The sequence below is a fragment of the Pituophis catenifer genome, unplaced genomic scaffold (assembly GCF_029215685.1).
Source record: "Pituophis catenifer annectens isolate HBS135680 unplaced genomic scaffold, rPitCat1.0.hap2 SCAF_2, whole genome shotgun sequence".
Taxonomy (NCBI): domain Eukaryota; kingdom Metazoa; phylum Chordata; class Lepidosauria; order Squamata; family Colubridae; genus Pituophis; species Pituophis catenifer.
In genome coordinates, this window is record NW_027256882.1 from 107963539 (window position 1) to 107986251 (window position 22713).

Below are 22713 nucleotides of genomic sequence, written 5' to 3' on the forward strand. Positions count from 1 at the left end.
TCTACAGAAGCAGACACTATTAGAATTAACTTCTAAGTTCTCATCATCCAATGGCAACTTTGCTCTCCCTTGTGTATTTGTTTTGTGATTCAGTCTTCATTCTGATTATATGACTAAATCACCCCATATACGCATACCCATTCATGACTTACCCAATTTTCACTTCCATATAACAAACAGATCAGAAACAAACTCATGTATCACGATCTTTTGCTTCTTTCAATATTAATTTCTAATAACCTACCATAAATCTTTGTTACAATTTTATACAACTTAAGATGTCTCCATCCATCTTTAAAAAAAATTCTATCAAGATTTACACATTCATTCACTTGCTCAAGTTTGTGTGTGACTTGCAAGTCACTCACTCAATTTTGCAGTGGCCTTTCAAAATCATTAAATACATCAGAAATAGAAAACCAACTAAACACACTGGACCATTTAATGACTGTGGGGTCCTTGGTGTTCTCTGAGCTTGGTTTAGCTCAAGAGGTCAAGTTCAACCCTGAGCTACAAATATTCTCTTTTATTGTTCAATGACTTTAAATTATTATTAGAGCAGGATGAGAAATTCAGTTTATCCATGGTGTAAAAACTATAGGGAAAATAGCATTCAAACCATGTTTAGCAGTGAAGCAAATAATGACGACAAGAGGGGAACAATGAAGCTTAACTGAAAGCAAATTAAGTCATTAGGTCCAGGTGACCCTCAGCCAAATGTTTTTTAAAAATAAACTGCTCATCTTCTAATAAAAATACACTGCACATTCCAAAGATCAGCCTCCATACTAGAGTGACACATAGCCAATGCGCTTAGAATTATTGAGAGCAGGGCAAAATGATACTTTTAATGAGACATCAAGGACAGGCTTAGACCTTTCCTCATTAATACTGTAATGAGTATTTGAAAGATTGTTTTTGTATGAACCTGCCCAGACATTAAAGGTCACGAAATCCCTCTTTGAGGCCGTGTTTATAAATGCTTGTTAGATCCATTAGAGAAAGATGTTTTCTGAATCACTCCTAAGCTACAGAATACAGTCCCGAGAGTTTTATAGCCCTTTGCTCATTCTGTTTTCAGGACAACAGTCAAGAACATTGTGGGCAGAAGAATAAAGATATTGAAAATATTATGTATGTAGACCTGTAGGAAAGTGGATGGAGATAGGTTAGTTTATTGATTGTTTAGTTTAGGAAAAGGGATGTTATGTTATGTTATATCAATATACGTAAAAGATTTGAATTAAGAGATATATGTATGGGGGAGGAGGAAATGGTTAGATTATGAGTTGAAATTGCTAAATTAGGATTTATTATATAATTTTACAGTTGAATGTTGCTTTGAAATGCATAGTATAAGGGGGATATAATAATATTGTTAGAAGGGTGGAGATAGGTTAGCTTACTGATTGTTTAGTTTAGGAAAAGGGATGTTATGCTATATTAATATACATAAAAGATTTGAATTAAGAGATATATGCATGGGGGAGGAGGAAATGGATAGATTATGAGCTGAATAGATGAAATTGCTAAATTAGGATTTATTATATAATTTTACAGTTGAATGTTGCTTTGAAATGTATAGTATAAGGGGGATATAATAATATTGTTAGAAAGAAAGGGTCAGTATATGGGGGGTGGAGTAAAAGGATGGTAAAGTATTATATAATCTGTTATTAACTTGGGTTTTATTTTGGAGAAGCCACAGGGGGAGGGGAGAGGGAGGGGGGTTAGGGAGGGGGGTTAGGGAGGAGGGTGGGGAAGGGGGGGAAAAATTTTTATTTGAAAAACTTTTTCAATAAAAAAAAACATTCCTTTTCATTTGGCCTTTTGAGTTAGACTCATAACTTAATTGATTTTGTTTAACTTATTTATATTTTATTGTAGATCAGTCTATTATTTTTACTCATTTTAAGTACCCTGCAAGTAGAAAGGGAGGATATAAAACTAAATCATCATCATCATCCCTTTATTTCTCAACTTGTAAATGTGCCTTCCCTAGCGCCCTCCAGGCTTAAGTCAAATTTTAAAAGTTTCTTGTAATATGCTCATGTAATGGGGCAGGAACATGTTCATTGTCTTCTTTATCATTTCTCTTCAGCATGAGAACTTTCTTCTTTCTAAAGCCTACAACTGGCTAAATGTAGGATTCTGACAGCAGTAACTCAGATTGAAGGCAATCAACAAGAGAACTAGATGAAATACATCATTTGACTGGCACAGGATTTCATGATTCTGAAGACTTCTCAGACAAACATCAGTATTTTCTCCAGATAGCCCTGGCCATTTCACCGTCCTGTGCCATGATGGCCTAGTGATTAGAATGTAGCATTGCAGGCTAATTCAGCTCATTGCCAGGAGTTCAATCCTGATAGATGGGGCTCAAGGTTGACTCATCTTTACATCATTCTAAGTTTGGTAAAATGAGGACCCAGATCGTTGGGGGCATTATGCTGACTCTGTAAACCACTTAGAGAGGGCTGTAAAACGCTATTAAGCAATATATAAATCTAAATGCTATTCCTATATTCATTAATATCAATGGAAGGTATCCCAAAACATAAGAGAGATTGTCAAACTGGAGACGGCTGGTATAAAGCGAAACAAAGGGCCTATTTGAAGTGAAGTCTGACTCTATAGAGCTCCAATTTTCTTCCTTCCCCTCACGGTATGCTGACTGTATGAAACACTTGATCCATGCACTGTCAAAATGGAAAAATCAAATGGAAGCAAAGCTCCGGGGAAATTTTTAAATAGAATCATGTTGCTTTTTCTGCTCTCAAGGGTGTCACACACCAAATTGCTGGGATCGCCTTCTCTCAAAAAGACGGCCAACTCTAAATAAAGGCCAGGGTGACTTCATTTCTGACACATCAATATTTCCACTATATATAAATAGTCCAGTTTTGCTATTGTAAGTGCCAATATTGCACATGTGTGTCAAATTACATAAACATTATTTTTTTAAAAAAAACTGCATCTTGGCTTGAAGTAGGAAGGACATTCTCAAGAAAAGCCACAGGCAAGGAAAATAGATTTATTGTATCCACATTTTAAAAATTGCAAGAGATTGATCTCCATGCAAATGTACATGTTTTTCCCCTCTTAAAGTTAAGTTTTCCTGAATTTAGCAAGAGTCTGAAAAGCAGCCATGTTGATTAAAGATTCAACACTGATTAACCCAACACTTGCAAAATCTAATTAACTAAATAGACCAATGTATCTCCAATATCGGTTGTCTGTCCATTCTCAGTGAGTCGGACCTGCTTTTGAGCTAGGTCTATATGAAAGACAGCTTGGTCTAAAATAGGAGACTTCTCTGCATCTTCCTTTCCAAGCACAGGAACACGTCGGGGTCCCCGGAGAGGATCATCAAATCGCATTAATTTTACTTTGGAAAGATCTGAAAAAGAATTTAAAGACATAATTGTAAAGAGAGATAACATCAGTATACAAATCACAAGAAGGCTGATGCAAAAGACGTAACAAAAATGGATGACTTTAACAATATAAACTGCTGTCGTTGCCTACCCAGCTTCCTGAAAGAGTGCCTTGACAGAGGCTTTACATTTTGCTCCTTGGGCCCATTGCTTTAAAAGATGGGGAAATGCTTCAGAACTAAGGCTTAATTAAAAGACAAGGGAGGAGTGGAGTATACATGACGTTTGTTTAAAGATGTGACTCATTGAGCTGAATCACCTAGAGAAGTATCCCCATTTTCCCATCCAGACAGAGATGTATGAAGGCTTTGATTCCCTGAATGTTCTATTAGATTTGCAAATCATGTTTATACAAGGAGGCAGAGTTTTACCCACAATTCCACCCCTCTTAAGATACACTGCAGCTCTGTCAAGCTAAACTTCCAGGAGCAATTACTAAATAGCAATGACTCCATGAGGGATTTGGGGAATTCCCAAAGATGTTTATCGTATTTTTCAGACTATAAAACACTCTGGATTATAAAACGCACCCAGCTTTTTTTTTTTTTTGGGGGGGGGGGGGGGGGGGAAGAAAAAATCTGCCTCTGCCTCGCAGCAATTTGCCTCTTTGCAGCAAACAGAAAACAGCCTGGTCAGCTTCAGCACAGCCTGATTTAGCACGAGCAGCTGATTAGCAGTTGGATCTGCCTCCCAGAATACCACCAATCAGCTGTTCCAGACTCCTGCCCATCGGCACCATCAGCACCCTCGCTGCTGCCACCTATCGCCACCTCCGCGCCCTTTTTGGCCTCTGCGCATCCTGTTTTTGGCCCGTTCCAGGCAGTGGGGATTGCCGCCGCCTATTCCTGCCACCTGGAACGGGCTGAAAATGGGATGTGCGGAGGCCAAAAACAGGGCGCGCAGAGGCCAAAAATGAGATGCGCAGAGGTGGCAGCGGTGATGGGCAGTGGCAATCTCCGCAGCCTGGAACAGCTGATCGGTGATATTCCGGGAGGCAGATCCAACTGCCAATCAGCTACTCGTGCTAAATCGGGCTGTGCTAAAGTTGACCAGGCTGTTTGCTGCAAGGAGGGAAATTGCTGGGAGGCAGAGGCCGAAGGGTGGGGGCCAGCGGGTGAGTGAGGCTTTGGCAACATTCGCTCTATAAGATGCACAGACATTTCCACCCACTTTGACACTTTGGGGGGGAGGGAAGTGCGTCTTATAGTCTGAAAAATATGGTAATTGTTTTAATGATGTTTAGTAGGATGTAGATTTTAATGATATTTCAGTAAGTTGTTGAATGAATTAACTGAATACGGTCTGTATGTTAACAGAACATTTTTACAGAGCGAAGTTTTCTTTGTTGCTATTCTTTATGCAATGTATTAGAAATATGAACTGCTTTCTTAAATTGTGCTCCTCATTTATCAGCTGTTATTTTAAATGGGCTCTTCACAAAGAAGTCTCATCTGCTCACTCAGGCTGCTGATAATGACTAGCCCTTGAAAAGTGTCACCTCCAGTTCATTGCCAAGTCATTCTCCTAATACCTTTGTCTGCTTTTATTCATGACTTAGATGAAAAAATAGAGGCACCACTTTATATATTTCCAGGTAACACTAAATTGGATGGAAAAGCTAAAAGACAAAAATAGATTTCAAAACGCTCTTTAAAGATTAGAGGAATTAACTGAAAATTACAGAATGAAATGCAAGGTTCTTCACTTAAAAATCGAATACACATTAACTCGGCAACAGTACTTATGAAAAAGATCTTGCCTGCAAAACTGAATACAAATCAGCAATATGATGTTGCTGGGACAAAAAAAATCAATATTAGGCTGAATCAGTGTAGTTTCCAAATTATAGGGGAAATAGTTCCACTTCTTTTACATGGGTCTGATTCAATCATAGTACTGTATTTAAGTTCTGGGTGCCACACATTAAAAAGGATTCAGGGTAATTGGAATAGATTCAGAGAATGAGGATGATCAAAGGACAAGAAACCAAGTCCCATGAAGAGAGATTGAAGGAGTTTAGAATATTTAACCTTGGGTGTGGAGAGAGATTATAGCGGTTTTCAAAAAGCTGAATGGATGTCACACAAAAGAAAGTCAGGACTTGTTCTATATTGTTTGCAAAAAAACTTCCTAATAATAAATGCAGTTTGATAATAGAAGCAATTATTCAGATAGGTGATGGATTGCCCTTCACTGGATATATACAAGTTGAATGTAGACAAACACAGAGGATGCATTAATTTAAATTCCTGACCTACATAGGAGATTGGATTCAAAGGCCTGAATAACCCCTTTTAATTTTATGATTCTCAATGGAATCACTTAACTCCTAGTGGGAAATAAGTTGAAAACTGTACATAAACACCTCTAATCTACATGCGAGGAAAATCTAATCTAAAGAACTACACATTTCCTCTCTACTCCTTAGTCTTTGTCCCATTTGAATCTGTCTCTCGTTCTTGATGGTCACATTATATTTCCCGGCAATGCCTATATTGACTCTCACCAGGCTAATTTTCTATTTCAGCATATACATTTCACAAGATATTTTCATGCAGAGGCTGAACATTAGATAAATCTAATTATTTAGACTATTAATTAATTAGACAATTTATTATTAGTTCATATTTTATTAATTAGATAAATTAGATAAACCTTTATCTCCATTAGATAAAGGGTTGTGAACTGAGTATTGGCTTAAATGTCTCTTTCCAACATTGTGATGTTAATTAAGTTTCTCCAAAAAAAAAAAAACCATGTGAAACACGTCCAAATCCTCTTACAACAACTGACTTTAAAAGTCACCTTGTATGATATTCTTTTTTCTGATATATTACAAGCAGGAAAAAAAATCTATATGCATATACTTTAAGCTGCACTGAATGTGCAGGGTTGACAATAACAACAGCAACAAATAAGCAAACCCCTCCACCCAACCCCCCCCTTCTCTTCATTGTTATAATTTTAGATCATAATCCATCCCAAATGGCTTTAGTTTAAGGGATTCTTAATGGCAAGTATCTCTTAGTGAAATACTGTTAAATAGTTCAATATTTTCCTTGTGAAAAAAGTAGCAAGATGTCACCTTAAAATTATCCCATTTAAAAATAGTAGTGTGCTAGAGGCAAAGAACTTCAGACTGTTTTAAGAAAATCTAACAGCAACTATCACAAAATGTAAGGAGTTCCTTCTCTGGAAGCTAAGACTCTCATTTATAAAAGTCTCTACCTGTCATATCTAAGTCTCTTCCCTCCCCTTTTTTTAGTATTTTATTTCTTCATTTCTAGTAAATATGTTACAGAGGGGAAGCTGAGACGAAAATCAAGTAATGATTTTACTGGTGATATCATTTTATATGCTATTGTGAAGGGGAAAGGGAGGAGCAATTATAGGCTGTTTGATACTATTCTTTCCATAAAACTAGAAAGTGTTCCAATAAAAGCAGGTAAGTTATCTGTCTTGTCATGAGTACAATAGCCTTTTTTTCTTTTTGAAGAAAGAAACCTTTTCAAAAGCTACAAGCCACATTTCAAGGAATTGCTAAACAGAACTTTCCTAATGAGCCAGCTATTTTACTCTTCCTAAATTCACAGCTCCCTTTCATCAGACAATCTTTTTAAGTGCCTGCCTAACCATGACATCTTCTGAAACAACAATTCAGAAGAATTACTGATTTAGTCTGAATGGCTTTTCATTCACTTCAAAACAGTCTGGTTGTGGATCTCTCATAATTGCCTGCCCAAGTTTGAGATGTGTTGTACTGTTTTCGTCTGGCAAGACAATTTATGTATTTTTCCCCCCTCAACAGTTTTTCAAGAAAACAGATTCACATCGAAATATGAAAATTGTCTCTTTCCCTAAAATCAAAACACACAAAGCAGCTGAAATGATGTGAAAATAAATTATCTTTCTGATATCTTTCTGAAAGTTTGGACCTAGATATAATTCCCTATTTGGATATAACTGCTGGGATCAACAAAGACACAGAGCAAACAGGACAGTATCTCCTTGTTAAAAGGAGCTCTGTCAACTGTCTTCAGCACAGCAACTGTGGTTCGGGCTCAAAGTCTTGGTGAGTTTAACTAAAAGATTACAATTCTTACAAAGAAAGGCCTTTACTGATTAATGGTAAGAATTCAAACTTTCAATTTATGAAGGAGTGTGCGGAATTAACTTAAAAATATAACACTTAAAAATATAAAGTTTAACAATCTGCGTTCTTAGAAAAGAATCTTTGCAGGAATAAAGTGTAAAGAGAAGAAGGCATACATAGACAGCGTCATGAACTTTCCTTTTCCCCTCCTGGGACTAGAAATTTGGAAGAGGAAGCATTAATCACTCAATGATGAACATCAGTCATAAGCTGATCTATGATATGGTACGATCGATCATATATCAATCTATGATAGATCATAGCTATCATATAGCTATCAGCTTCAGCAAAACATGATTATGCTCCCCGCAAACATTTATCTGATTGTTTATTTGCTGGATTTCTATTTTTCCTTTTTGTTCAGTTGCTCAAGGAATCAAACACTTCCCTCTCTCTCCCCTATCTTTCACCAAAACAATAAGGCTGTAAGGTAGGATGAGCTGATTGACTCACCCCAAATCACTCTCTGAGCTTCTGTAGCTAAGGGTGGACTAGAACCTGGATCTCTGCATGCTAAGCTGGCATCATAACCACTATACTACATTGCCTCACCATTCACCACATAAATTCATTGTCAGTCAGAACCATCCATTTGCCACTACACCTCTTTCGCCACAGAAGTTTCCTAAACCAAAGCATCTTTATAAAAACCCTTCTTAATCTTTTTACTGGGATTAGCAGCATTTGATAAGCATGCTTATCAAATGCATGCTGTTAACATGCATTTTAGTTTCAGTCTATATTTAGATACATGTATCCAAATGTAAGTTGTAGAATGAGGAAAATAATGTAATAGTAATGAAGCAATCTCTATATTCAGAAGTTCAAGAAGTTCTATATTCAGTGTTACAACACTGATTTGGAAGCATTTTCTATTTGAAAAATACAACATTGTTTTAGTGTAATCTAAAATTACAAATGTGATTTCATCTTCACTAATAAAAATATATTAAATTTAACATATTTGGCTTCTACTAACTTAATTTCCTCTTGGCAAGCTAGAAAGAGCTACTTTTTCACCACAGCACTGAGTATCATTTCTGGCTATTGAGTAAGAAAGTCCATTTGCTTCAGTTCCTTAACATTGCAGGACATTATGGCCTACTGCTTTGAGATAGAGAGAATACTTGCCACCTCTAGCATTATACCTCCAGAAAGGTAAGACTCAAAGGTTCAGTCATTACAAAATATGAAATGAGCAGGAAAGAGTGACTCAAGACACATGCAACTAAATGAATGCATCACTCACACTGAAATTATAAATCTGGGGAAAGCCAGTAATTATCACCGGTAGTAGCAATTGTAATCTGGAATTTTGAAACCAGCTCCTCCAAGTTTCAGAACCTCAACACAAACTCCTTCAAGTCCAGATTGTAACGTATTGAGCTTCAGTTCTGGTCTTAGACAAAAGATCTAGATACAGTCAGTGCTGTAGGCTTGTGGTGACCAGAGTAGTATTCTATTTCTTCTAAAAAATTCAAAAATCTGTCTGAAATAAAAACTTGAATTTGAGTCCACATCTTACCTTTGATTCCTCTGTTCATCTTCATTAACCGTCTTATTATTGCATCTCGGCCATCTCCTTGCCTAACTTCAATCTTTGTAGAAAAGTGTCCATTTGCTGGTTGAGGGTTTATTAGACAGATAGACACACCAGGCTGTAAAGAATTTAAAAAAAAAAATCTCAAAGTCAATTGGGGACACAGAATACACAGGCTTATACCTAGCATTTCATCTTATCAATAAGGCTGGTTTCCAATTGTGCTACACATACATTACCACACAAGAAGAATAATTTCTTCTATGTTGTTGTTAATTATCTGCATTCATTTCTGACACAGTTGTCAGATTTTCCATAATCTGCATTATACTCAGGTATGCTATTGTCGTGGTGATTTTTTTTTTTAATTTGATTTATATGCCGCCCTTCTCCGGAGACTCAGGGCGGCTTACAATGCGTTAAGCAATAGCCTTCATACTTTTGTATATTTATACAAAGTCAGCTTATTGCCCCCACAAACTGGGTCCTCATTTCACCTACCTTAGAAAGGATGGAAGGCTGAGTCAACCTTGAGCCTTGGAGAGATTCGAACCAGCAGTAAATTGCAGGCAGCTGTGTTAATAACAGGGTGCGTAGACCACTGTACTATCAAGGCTCTTTTATTCTTACAGAACTGATAGATAAACAGTTGGAAAGAAGTCATGGAAACTTTTGATAAGGCAACAAGAATATTGTACAGACAGAGATGGAAATAACTGGCAATACCTAAAAGAACAGAGGAATGGTTGGTAAAGATGATAGAACTTGCTGAGATGGCCAAAATGACCTGCTTGATTAGAGAAAAGCCAGTATCTACATTTAACTGTTGACTGGAACCCCTTATGGACTTCTTGCATGAAACAGGGAAAAAATTAACTTATGATGTATGGTTTTGACAATTAGATATATAATATTATAGAAAGGAGAGTCATCATATAACTTTAGAATAGGTATGTCCAACCCACGGCCCACAGCTAGTAATGCAGATCATAAACAAGATCATAAACTTTTAATGTTATGTTATTTTACATTATAAAACTGTATTATGTATTTTGTATGCGGCTGAAAACAATTCCTCTTCACTCAGTGTGGCTCAGGCGAACCAAAGTGTGGATGCCCACACGCTTTAGAGAAAGAGATAAATTTACAACTGTATGTATAATTGCTGTAAAGAAAATCAAAGGCACTCCTTTATATATTTTTCTTTCTTTTCTATTTTTCTTCTGCCATTTTTTTTCTTTTTGTACTTCAGCTTTTTCCTTTATTCATTGTTGTTTTCCTTCTTCCTCTATTTTAGTTTGTATTAATTTCTGCTTTAGTTTTAATTGAAATTAGAACTTTTAATAAAATTATACCTAAAAAGACGATGAAACGGGTGAATAGTGCAAAGGAAGAGACTTGACAGGTATCCCAGGGGAACAGGATAGTTAGAAGTGATGGGCTGGGTCCCAAGAGGGGAAGACATTTAGAGAGACAAGACTGGGGTAGAAGAAAAAAAGGGTGGTTGCCCTTTCCCTCCTTCAGCATGTGACCAGAAGCCAAAGCAGCAAAGAGCAGCACCAGATAAGGGACAAAGCAGGGAGGCACCCTAATGTGGATGCTAACACCAAAATCAGTGAGTCATGTCTATGACAGGACACACAGCTGTGATAAATTATGAGAAGAAGAGAGCAAGATGATAGTCAAATCAAGGGAGACTGGTGGAAGGGATCTTAATAGGGATAATATAACAGATAGATGGATAAAAAAACAAGTAACGCTACAGAGAAAATAGGATAATACAGACAACAGAATGAATTGGTAGGCAAAGGAAGTAGGTTAAAGCTGGTACACAAAAGAGATTATCAACCATTGAATTAAGTTGCTGCCAAATGAGAAGAGGAAAAAAAAGAATCTAAAATCAACTATAAAAATACAAAAGAAAAGAAAAGAGAAAACTGCAGTGATTAAGACTTGTTGGGAATCCGTTGGAGTCAACTAGGGCATTTGGGCAAAGAAGGAAACCAGAATATCAGGGAGAGAACTCAAAGTTATAATAATAGAGCAGAATGAAAACACAATAGGAAAATCACAAGAATGTGAAAACAGTACACTGATGACGCAGAAATATGCTGTAGGAAATACAATGAATGAGTTATTGTATATAATAGTACATATAACTTGTCCAGTAAATAAAAAGCTTCACTATTCATTTCTCTAACAAGATTTTATTTCCCATACTGCAAACTGTGATTCAACATCATTTTTTTTTCCAAAGAGAGCTGTCAAATTTCCTGCCAGGGCTTCTATCATTCCCAAGCTTTTGACATGCATCAGATTGCAGTTCCGGGTTCCTAAACTGCTCTCTACTCAACAGTTCAATTTGCCCCTTTGATTGAAGCACAGTCTTCTTATTAAGAGAAACTGCCACCGAATCCAATTCAAAAATAAGGCATGTGTAAGAAATTCAGCAGCCTTGACTAAAGCTGTCACAAAAAGATAATTAATACAGCCAAATGCTCAGCCTTTCTACCTGCACAATAAGTAATACACCATGTCCTGAAACAGGAGTTAGAGTTTGTGCTGTTCAGTAATATTCCAGCATTTTCATTCAATATATTTTCCAAATTATGAGGTGAAGTATTTAATTATATATGCTAATTGATCTAAAACCTAGCCAGTAATTCCATATTCCGGAACAAAGCAAAACTAAATATTGTGATAGAAGGCGGATGGGCAACCAGTTACTGTTGGGCAGGGATATAATACAGTATATCACAGAAGTGAGTACACCCCCTCACATTCTGTAAATATTTAAATATATCTTTTCATGTGACAACACTGAAGTAATGACATTTGGCTACAATGTAAAGTAGTGAGTATTCAGCTTGTATAACAGTGTAATGTGCTCTCCCCTCAAAATAACGCAACACACAGCCATTAATGTCTAAACTGCTGGCAACAAAAGTGAGTACACCCCTAAGCGATAATGTCCATTTCTTCAGTGTTGTCACATGAAAAGATATACTTGAATAGTTACAAAATGTGAGGGGGCGTACTCACTTCTGTGATATACTGTATATAAACACAGAAAGCATCTGAAGCTCCTCATTATGCTTAGAGTTGTCACTTGTATTCTTTTTATTCTGGGGATGTTATTATCCAGACAACAGTCACAATTAAAATTAAACATTAATTAAAGTAATAATATTATAGCAAGAGAGGAAAAAGCCCCAATGCACTATTACCATTAATAATTGAGCAAGAAAAATACACAGATAAGCTGTCTCATCTTCCAGTCTTTATCCGCTATAGAGGTGTTCTCCGTAGTCACTTCGCATATCATTTGTCAAGCCCTACACAAAGCAATCTCAGTAGATAATGACACAATTGTAGCTTGGAGAACAGAAACATTTAGTTCAAGGGAGGCTCAGTTCTCAGAGACTTCTAGTAAATTCTATGGATGTAAGTAGGAAGCAGCAACTTTCTATAATAACCAAAAACAGATACTTAAGTAAACCTTAGGAGCAACTTTAGCCTAACTACTATGTTCCTAAACATGCTCTGTTCTGTAAATTCAACTGATGACTTCCAGAGTGTGATCCTACAATGCCCACTAGGATTTTATTTTAGTATTTATCACATTTCTATATCCTTTAGAGTCATGGGAGATAAAAGGGTATAAAAAAGTCACAGAGTCAAAATATATTTTTTAAAAAAACATTTAAAGACAATCAATTTACATAAAAGAGATAAAAAAAATAAATAAAAACAGAATAGCTGCAACACTTAGAAAGAATGCAGGCTAGCAGGCTCTACTCATAGGATTCCTAAACTACTTGACAGAATTATTTTTTAGAGCTTCCTGAAAGACCAATTAGGTTTGAGGCCAGGTTCACTCAAGAGGAATGATATTCCACAGGGTGGGGGACACAGCACAAAAGGCTTTAGTCCTAGGTGCCATCCGATGAAACTCCCTAGCTGACAGGACCCACAACATGCTTCTGGATCTTGAATTGTAAGCAAACTGGCAAACAGTACAGCTTATGCAACAGAGGTGTAACCTCTGCAGTTTTTGGAGTGCACATAACTGCCCATGCCACTGCATTTAGCACTAGCTGTAGCATCCAGATACTCTTCAAGAGCAACCCCATATAGACACCATTACAATAGTCCATTCAGAAGGACTATTCAGACACTCATGACTAGAACATGAGCGTCTGACAATAGAGCCTCTCAATCCAAGAAGGGGCACAACTGGAGCAGAACATGAAGCTGTGCAAAGAGCATTCCTGGCCACAACTGCCATATGCTCTTTGAGCAGGAACCATGAATCCAGAAGAACCCACAGAATGTGTACTGAGTCTGTTTATGCAACCCCACCCAGTAGCAAAGATGATGAATTCCCAGATACAGAAGACCCTAAACCCAAAGCCACTCAGGCTGGCCAGGGTTTAGCTGGGTATGTATAGGAATGATGGAAGAAGGTTTGTAATGTAAGTGAAAAGTTCTCACTGATTTGTTCAGTGAGAAAACAACAAACCATTATGGATAACATTCCTACAGGGACAAAAGAAGAAACCAAAAAAACCAAACTTACTTCTACTCTGAATATGCAGAAAGGCTTTCCAGGGCAGCAGTCTTCTTTAATTTTCTCATCTCCTTCAGAGGCAAATTTTAATTCTATATGTTCCAGCTTTAGAAGAAAATGGGGAAATCGTTTTTAAAAAATTAGTTCAAATAGATTAATAAGAAAGTTCAATTCTATCAAACAGTTTCACTGTTAAATAAAATCATTTTTGTGATTAACTAATGAGTTCTTATTTTTAAAAATTTCACAGCTTTGATTATTTTTCTCTATGGATTTAAATGTCTCTCAAGTCCAGAGGTCCGAGCCAGGAAATGTTCCACTTTAGGCAAGTTTGGCAGTTTCAAAGTTATAGGATGTTTTATTGCTTTAGTGACTATTGCACATGACAGATTCCAACATCCCATTATTTTTCCCACACATCAAAGCCTTTACTTTCTTCAAAGTAACTGTTCAAATCTCATTAAAAAGACTAGGTTTTTTTTTTTTCTCACGACAAGTAATTATAGCCAGACTTTAGTTATTGAGATAAATATACTAACTGTAATCATAGTCATTTGCATCGGAATTTTTCTAAATTAAAATTCAAATAAATAAATCCCCAATTAAATCAGTTAGAAGCGGCAATTCCTATTTATAGTAAGAATCATTAAATTTAGAGAAGGAATAAACACTGTCCAAAAAAGGCTGAGAATTTCCAATAATTTTCTCAACTTGGGGGAATACAGCAATCTCAATAGGGTAAAACATACATCTGTTCAGGTGATAAATAGGAAAGGAATATGTTACTGTTATACTCTGGTTTCACTTACAGAAGATCATTAATATTGACTTCAGGGCTCTAATTCTGGATGAATTCTTCCACTAAATATTTCTTACTTGCCAGCATTATTTAGGATTTGATTGGATTAGGCAGCTATTCAGATCAGAACTGAAAAGGTGCTTCAGAGGAGACAGCAGCACACTCGGCGAACATTCAGATGGCTCTTTAAAGAAGCCACATCTTTTCCTGAGTTTGATACCAGGTAGCTATGCTATGAAAAATATACCTTTGCATTAAGCAGTCATTGGCAGGATACAACAAGATGATTGCAACTGCTGTTCCACCTTAATTCAAAGGTGTATTTTCCTGGGATGGGTAGCTACTGTACAAGTCTGGGAAAAGATGTGGCTTCTTTAAAGAGGGACCCATAGATTCAAGGGTGGCCACCTCTTAAAGCCACTTTTTCACTTCCATGCTGAATAGTTGCATATCCCCACAGCTGGACTGTGGTTGTGACTCAAAATGAAAAATAAATATGCAGAGTTTTCTTTTATAGACCCATGTGTACAGTATAGTACAGTACACAATACAGTACAGTACAGTACAGATTTTGTATCACTAGCTAGGGATTGAAGATAAACAGGCAAAGGATATTGAGCAGTGATTCTCCACCTTTGCAGCTTTTAAGATGTGTGGACTTCAACTCCCAGAATTCCACAGCCAGCATGCTGGTTGGGGAATCCTGGGAGTTGTCCATCCATCTTAGTTACGAAGATTAAAAGATAGTGATATAGAAATTTTCCAGCAACACTGAATCTTACCAAGAGCTGAATATCATTAAGGCTTCATAGCAAATGCTCACCTCTAAGGAATTCGTCAAATAGACTATATTCTCCCGCAGGACAGCCTGTTCATCGAACTCCAGCTCCAGATCAAGTACATGGGATCCCTTCTTCTCCAAATTTTCCTACCAACAGTAAAAAGCACAAGTTTTAGAGTGGATCAATGCTGAGCAAACCCTTGTTAGAACTTTTCTAGTAGGTTTCCCAGCTGGTCTATGAGTCCCAACAGAGCCATTACAGTTTACAGAAGATTGCCAATTCCAGCCACGATTTGGAAAGCTCTTAAAAGTAACTTGTTTTTGTCTCAAATCTACTTTTTAATATTTAAAAAAGCACATTTAGAAAAATGTTTTAAAACAGAAAACTATTCCCTATAATTATTATTCTTTAATTAACTAAATGTATATGCCACCTGACTCCCAGCAACTCTGGCAAGCACATAAAACGAGACATCTCTGAGGGGCAGATTTTGAAAGTAAATAGAACTTGCAGATCAGAAATCATATGAGGAGATTCATATACTTTAATAGATCTTTTGCTTCCCTCCAACATCTTGCTGAATTTTAATTGTTAGGGACTGCTTTGCAAAAAAAAAAAGTTTTTTTTTTTTTTGCCAACTCATAATGCACATGCAGTGACTATCTAATAAGCCTTTTGGTGTCAGCAAGAGAATTGGCAAGTAATACAACATTCCAAGGTAAATGAGGTATGAGTCTACATACCTACTCAATTCAGACTAAAATTAATACCAATGAATCAATCAAAATACAACTGGAAGGGACCTTGGAGGTCTTCTAGTCCAACCCCCTGCTCAAGCAGGAAACTCTATACCAGGAATGTCAACTCACATCGTCACGGCGGCATCATGTGACGTATCGGGACTTTTTTCCCCTTTGCTAAACTGGGCATGGCCAGGCGTGGCCAGCAAGTTGGGAGTTTGACAGTCCTGCCCTATACCATTTCAAATAGATGACTGTCCAATCTTTTCTTAAAAACCTCCAGTGATGAAACACCTAAAACTTCTGAAGGCAAGCTGTTCCACTAGCTAATTGTCCTCACTGTTAGGAAGTTTCTCCTTAATTCCAGGTTGCTTCTCTCCTTGATTAGTTTCCATCCATTGCTTCTTGTCCTGCCTTCTGATGCTTTGGAAAATAGGCTGACTCCCTCTTCTTTGTGGCAGCCCCTCAAATACTGGCATACTGCTATGTCACCCCAGTCCTTCTTTTCTCTAGACTGGCCATACCCGATTCCTCCAACTGTTCTTTATACCTCCTTTAGAAGTGTCCAATAAAGACACAGGTTAGAAAATAATGAAGCTGAATACTGCATAATCAATGGTGCAGTATGGCTACTATCAAGATGTTTGGCAAGGGGAAAGCAGATAGTTACAGTGGTAAAGCAACAGCAATTCAGATTTCTAATCCAAAATAACTACTACTGATTGTGTGTGTGTATGTGTGTGTGTAGGGCGGGGGGGGGGGGGGGTCACATCTTATCCTTATCTTCTATCCTGAAAACTTTTGTGTTTTATCCGGAATTGAATTAATGCTGAACTGAGGAAAACAAAGACTGGATGTCTAGTATTTATGTGCTCTGATGGGATTTACATGCTACCCCAAGGGAAACAAACCAACCTCTACACAAATAAGGGAAATGTTCCTTCTTACATTCCCCCCAAAAATAAAAACCTATCCTTTTTTCTTTTTTGAAGTGTGCAGGACATAATACTCATTAAAATTAATATCTGCTGTGAAATATATTGTCATAGCCTTACTTTATTCCCTCTGTTCATCATCAAGTGACACACAACTTTATTGCAGAATATTTTCAACATATGCACTAAAAATCTATTAAGATTTCTAACGTACTTCAGGTAGTTCATATTGAAGGAAGAAAATGTAAATGTGGCCTAAATAAAACATTTTTATTGTTTTTCCCCATTATTAAAACATCACAGCGATCTTTCTCTTTGAGAAGACAGGCTACTATGCAGTGTTGCAACCAGAAGCTGCAGAGTAGAATGGAAATCCTTGCTGCAGCCCCAGACAGAAAAAGGCATTTTCCAATAACAACACAGTTGCTTTGCCAATTCAAGAAACACACTAAGTAAAATGCAACCATTAATATCATTTAGTTTTTTAGTTCAAATTTTTAAAGTTTGCTGAAATTAAAACAAATTATTAAAATAAATGAATGAATGAATGAATGAATGATACTGCTTTTCCTACTTGGGCTGAATTCTTATTTGAATTCAAGTACATTCCCTGTTGGAAGTAAATTAAACATTTAGATAATCATGATTATGCAAAGAGGGAGACGATGTTATTGCCACAAACAAGGTTTTATGTTCTTAAATGTTTAATTGATTGATAAGAGATCTATCTCTAATGCTTCAAAACACAATCTTCTCAAGGAATCTATCAGGGCAAGATATTTATCAGGGGAGAGCCACCTGTACTATCACTTACATCCCTGGGCCTGTTCTTCTACCCCACCCCTGAAACATGCAGTCAAAATTCAGCAAGTGGTCCTTCATCATTTAAGTAAGCTATCAGCTGAAAATTGCAGCGGTGGGCAATTTCACACACAAAGTCCTACCAAGTAACCCCGTGGAAAAATTCAGCCCTGGCCACTTTAAGTCATCAACCTGCTCACCCTTTACGTGTTTGCTATACCCGCAAAAGTTGTATTCAACAACACATACCAGTGTGTCCTTATTACATATAAGCAATGTTCAATAAAATTAACTTAAATAAAATGCCATTTCAAAGTACTGTACATGTTTAGCTATAAACATCAATAATACCTTCATAACTCCTGAAGGAAGTTTGACCTCAAAGGCAAGCCTATATAAAATATATTACAGTCTAGCCTCAATGTAACTAAACCATAACCAATAGCCAGGTAATATTTCTCTAGTTAGGATTGAAGTGGGAGATGATGGATGGATGGATGGATGGATGGATGATGGATGGATGGATAGATAATTTCTCTATCTATTTATAGATAGACTATTTATATCAGGACATCTCATACAAAACGCATAGTAATCTGAAATGGAAATTTTCTGTTCTGATGGGACACAATTTGTATGATCCTGCTCATTTTTTCTCTCTCTGAATTTTCCAAAAAAAAAGTTGTGTTTCCACATCACTATTCTATTCTGCATCATACTTACATTTTCTTCCACATCTCTGCATAATTTCCAGGAGTCTGATAAAATGCAAGAAGCAAGCCTATAAGCAGAATTGTAGCGATAAATAGCAAAAGGCTGACCTTAATCATTGCTACAAAAGGCATAACCCTTTTCATATATTTTTTCAGTTCCGGCAAGGAGCTGAGTTCACTGGCAATTATTTTGTTGTCCGGAAGCTGTCCTCCATTGCTCTACAACAAAAAACATACAAGATCCAATTATTCTCCTGTTGACAGTTCTATAGGAAAAGAAAGCACACATACCCCTCAATTGGATTTATTTATTTATTTGACCTTCACCAGTCTTAGTACTGTACCCAATTCTGAAGCTCAGTGAAATGGTGCAGATAATCTACTTCACAGTTGTCAAACTCGCAGCGTCACGTTGCCATCACGTGACATATCACGACGTTTTCCCCCTTTGCGGAGCTGGGGGGACGGGGACTGCGCATGACGCATCCAGCTCACAGACCACCAGTTTGACATCCCTGATCTACTTCCTCCAGGACTTTCTGAAGCTTTCATCTAGCTATCTTCTCCATAATCTTCCCCCAAAAGAGAAGGCTGGGAGAACAGACAAAATGATGAACTAATTTGTTTCTACAATTATCTGCTAACATTTCTATTTGTTTAAACATCACTGTAGATCCCTTTTTCCCCCCCTGAAGAACTGCTTCAATTTTAAATGCTGCTGTTTAAAAGTTATTCTTTAATGAGTTCAGAAGACCACTGGGAACCCCTCCATCCTGCTAAGCCATGTTTCTATATGTGGCCATGCTCTAAATATCACACCTTGCTCAAAAATCATTTAGGACAGCTATTCCCTCGGGCTGTCACAATTTGTGGTCCACCGAGCAGAACACAGCTGAGTAATCACACCCAGCCTGCTGAGCTGTCCACAAAGATATCAAGAGAGCTCCTGATTCTTGCTGGCTACCTGAACTACAAAAACAAAGGAAAGGGGAACAATTGGCTGTCAAAAGATATGATAGCCTACGATGCACTGTTGACAGCCTGAGTTGGGCTTGCAGGATCTTAAACTGTGAAAGAAAGAAATTTCTGTTCCAGGCATCACTTTTGAATACTACATCTATAACTCACTTTTCTCTGCCAGATAGAGATGCAGCAAAAAAAAAAACAAAAAAAAAACAAAGAAGGTTATTTCAAGCTAACAAAGCAAGCTGTCTGGAAAGATCCAATCCTATTCAGCCCCTATGAATTCTCCAAGACTGTGCTGCCAAAATGTGGGGGGACGGAAGTAAATTTCCTTCTTTTTTTTCCCTTTAAAACAAAGTATAGTGTACCTCCACTAGTCTAAGGATGCTTCTATTACAGTTGCAAGAAAAAGTATGTGAACCTCTTGTGATTACGTGGAGTTTTGCATGAATTGGTGATAAAATGTGCTCTGAATTTCATCTAAGTCACAACAATAGAAAAACACAGTCTGCTTAAAATAATACTACACAAACATTAGATGTTGCCAATTGAACATAACATGTAAACATTCACAGTGCAGGGAGGAAAAAGTATGTGAGCCCCTAGCCTAATAACCTCTCCAAGAGCTAATTGGAGCCAAGAGTGAGCCAACCTTGACTCCAATCAGTGTGATGATATTGGATGTGTTGCTGACAACTGTCCTGCCCTTTAAAAACACACACCTGTTTTGGGTTTACTGGTGTCAAGAAGCACTGTCTGATGTGAACCATGCCTCGTAGAAAAGAGCTCTCAGAAGACCTACGATCAAGAATTGTTGACTTGCACAAAGCTGGAAAGGGTTACAAAAATATCTCCAAAAGCCTTGATGTTCATGTGTCCATGGTTAAGACAGACTGTCTACAAATGGAGAAAGTTTAGCACTGTTGCTACTCTCCCTAGGCGTGGTCGTCCTGTAAAAATGACTGCAAGAGCACAGTGCAGAATGCTTCATGAGGTAAAGAAGAATCCTAGAGTGTCAGCTAAAGACCTACAGAAATCTCTGGCACATGCTAACATTTTTGTTGACACATCTACAATAAGGAAAACATTAAACAAGAATGGAGTACATGGGAGGACACCACGGAGGAAGCCATTGCTGTCCAAAAACAATATTGCAGCACGTTTGAAGTTTGCAAAAGAGCACGTGGATATTCCACAGCACTACTGGCAAAATATACTGTGGACAGATGAAACCAAAATTGACTTGTTTGGGAAGAACACATAACACTATGTGTGAAGAAAAAAAAGCACAGCACACCAACATCAAAACCTCATCCCCACTGTAAAACATGGCAGAGGGAGCATCATGGTTTGGGGCTGCTTTGCTGCCTCAGGGCCTGGACGGATTGTTGTCATTGATGGGAAAATGAATTCCAGAGTTTATCAAGACATTTTGCAGGAAAACATACAACCATCTGTCCGCTCCGCAGAGGGTGTTGTAACAGGACAATGACCCAAAGCATACAAGTAATTCAACAAAAAAATGGCTTCAAACGCACAGAATACGCCTTCTGGAGTGGCCCAGTCAGAGTCCTGATCTCAACCCGATTGAAATGCTGTGGCATGACCTTAAGAGAGCAATTCACACCAGACATCCCAAGAATATTGCTACACTGAAACAGTTTTGTGAAGAGAAGTGGTCCACAATTACTCCAGATCGTTGTGCAGGTCTGATCTGCAACTACAGTTTGGTTGAGGTTATTGCTGCCAAAGGAGGGTCAACCAGGTATTAAGTCCAAAGGTTCACATACTTTTTCCTCCCTGCACTGTGAATGTTTACATGTTATGTTCAATTAAACCATGGCAACATCTAATGTTTGTGTAGTATTATTTTAAGCAGACTGTGTTTTTCTATTGTTGTGACTTAGATGAAGTTCAGAGCACATTTTATGACCAATTCATGCAAAACTCCACGGAATCCCAAGGGGTTCACATACTTTTTCTTGCAACTGTATATTGCCACTTCATAAATCCTAAATATTGTTTCTGCAATGGTTTGCAACTGTCCTCACTGCAGTAGCCAGAAACTCCAGGTAAGGCAACCCACATGATCTCTAACCATTCTAGGCGGAAATGCAAAAGCTCTCCCACCATCTAGCTAGTGGCCTCTCCTTTGTTCCATTTAGTCTTGTGGCAAAAATAAAATGTGGCTAATAAGTTAATAAAATGGAGCAGAGGATAGCTAATGGTCTTGCTTTTTTCTACAGGTGTTTACGTATTGAATTTCTTTCCCCACACATTCAAATAACTTTCAGTTCTTAATTATCATTTAATAATTAATAACTATTAATTACTACTTTAATTATTCATTTCTTTCAGTTTATGTAAACACCCAAGAAGGCTTGCAATAAAGCAAAACACAAAGCCTGACGGGACAAGAAATGTAATGAAAGGTTAAATTCTTACTACTAAAATCAGTGAAAAGTTAAAAGCCTGGCAAATAAGAAATGTGGTTTTTTTTTCTATTTTCCTAAAGATTTATTTAGACTGATTCTGGATGTGTATCATCATGCTGGTTTTTAACCCTTGTTTTATTTATGGTCCCCATTTGCATAAACAGGAGGTTAGAAATATTTGAAGCCACGAGAGAAATTTAGGCAGGATAATCACCTGATAATGTTTTTGTAGAATCGACAGTGTGATGTGCTGCCACGGAGGGTAGTTCTTGGCCACATAAATGGTACAGTGGGATGGCTTCTGTGGTACTTCTTTGTTGCCCTTCTAGAAAACAGCAAGGGAAGTCTTGCTTAGCAAAATGCGTGAAACTTGCAAACAATAACTGCAGGAAAAAGGACATGGATGCTTACTTTTCCTTTTCCTGGTGCCATGTAATTTTTTAGACGCAGACGGAGATCATGGGCTACTTCTGTCAGATACTGGGAAGACTGGACCAGGACTTCATCTACTACCCCAGGCACAGGCCAGGAAGCCTTCATGATGGATTCAGCCTTTATAGTTAACACACATGGATTGGGGGTGAAGAATCTGATGCAATATTCCCATCATTCTGCAACATACATCCCTCCCTCGTTCGCCAGTGAATGAAAAGTAGTACCTTGCCCAACAAGCTCCAAATATATTCACACACATGAGGGCAGATTGGAGCTAGCAGGAGAGTCTGTGATTCAATAAACTGGAACACCAATTCTCGGTGCATTCCTTCTACGGCAAGTTCCCGGTACTTGTCTTTCGCTGCCTGAAGGAGAGCCAGCAAAAACACTGTTAAAATTATTCCAAC

At 37.6% G+C, this 22713-nt stretch overlaps 1 protein-coding gene across 1 annotated transcript in view; it reads right to left on the minus strand.

The window, feature by feature from the left end:
• Window positions 1–3017: 3017 nt before the first annotated feature.
• LARS1 (leucyl-tRNA synthetase 1) overlaps window positions 3018–22713 on the minus strand; it is a 52086-nt gene continuing 32390 nt past the window's right edge. Inside the window, exons 25-32 of the mRNA XM_070937344.1 lie at window positions 22531–22671; window positions 22283–22423; window positions 22086–22196; window positions 18582–18692; window positions 15326–15430; window positions 13713–13808; window positions 9119–9251; window positions 3018–3403 (exon numbers count right to left, since the gene is read on the minus strand). Coding sequence (XP_070793445.1) covers window positions 3198–3403; window positions 9119–9251; window positions 13713–13808; window positions 15326–15430; window positions 18582–18692; window positions 22086–22196; window positions 22283–22423; window positions 22531–22671 — 1044 coding nt within the window. The 3' untranslated portion in view covers window positions 3018–3197. The remainder of the gene's footprint in view (window positions 3404–9118; window positions 9252–13712; window positions 13809–15325; window positions 15431–18581; window positions 18693–22085; window positions 22197–22282; window positions 22424–22530; window positions 22672–22713) is intronic.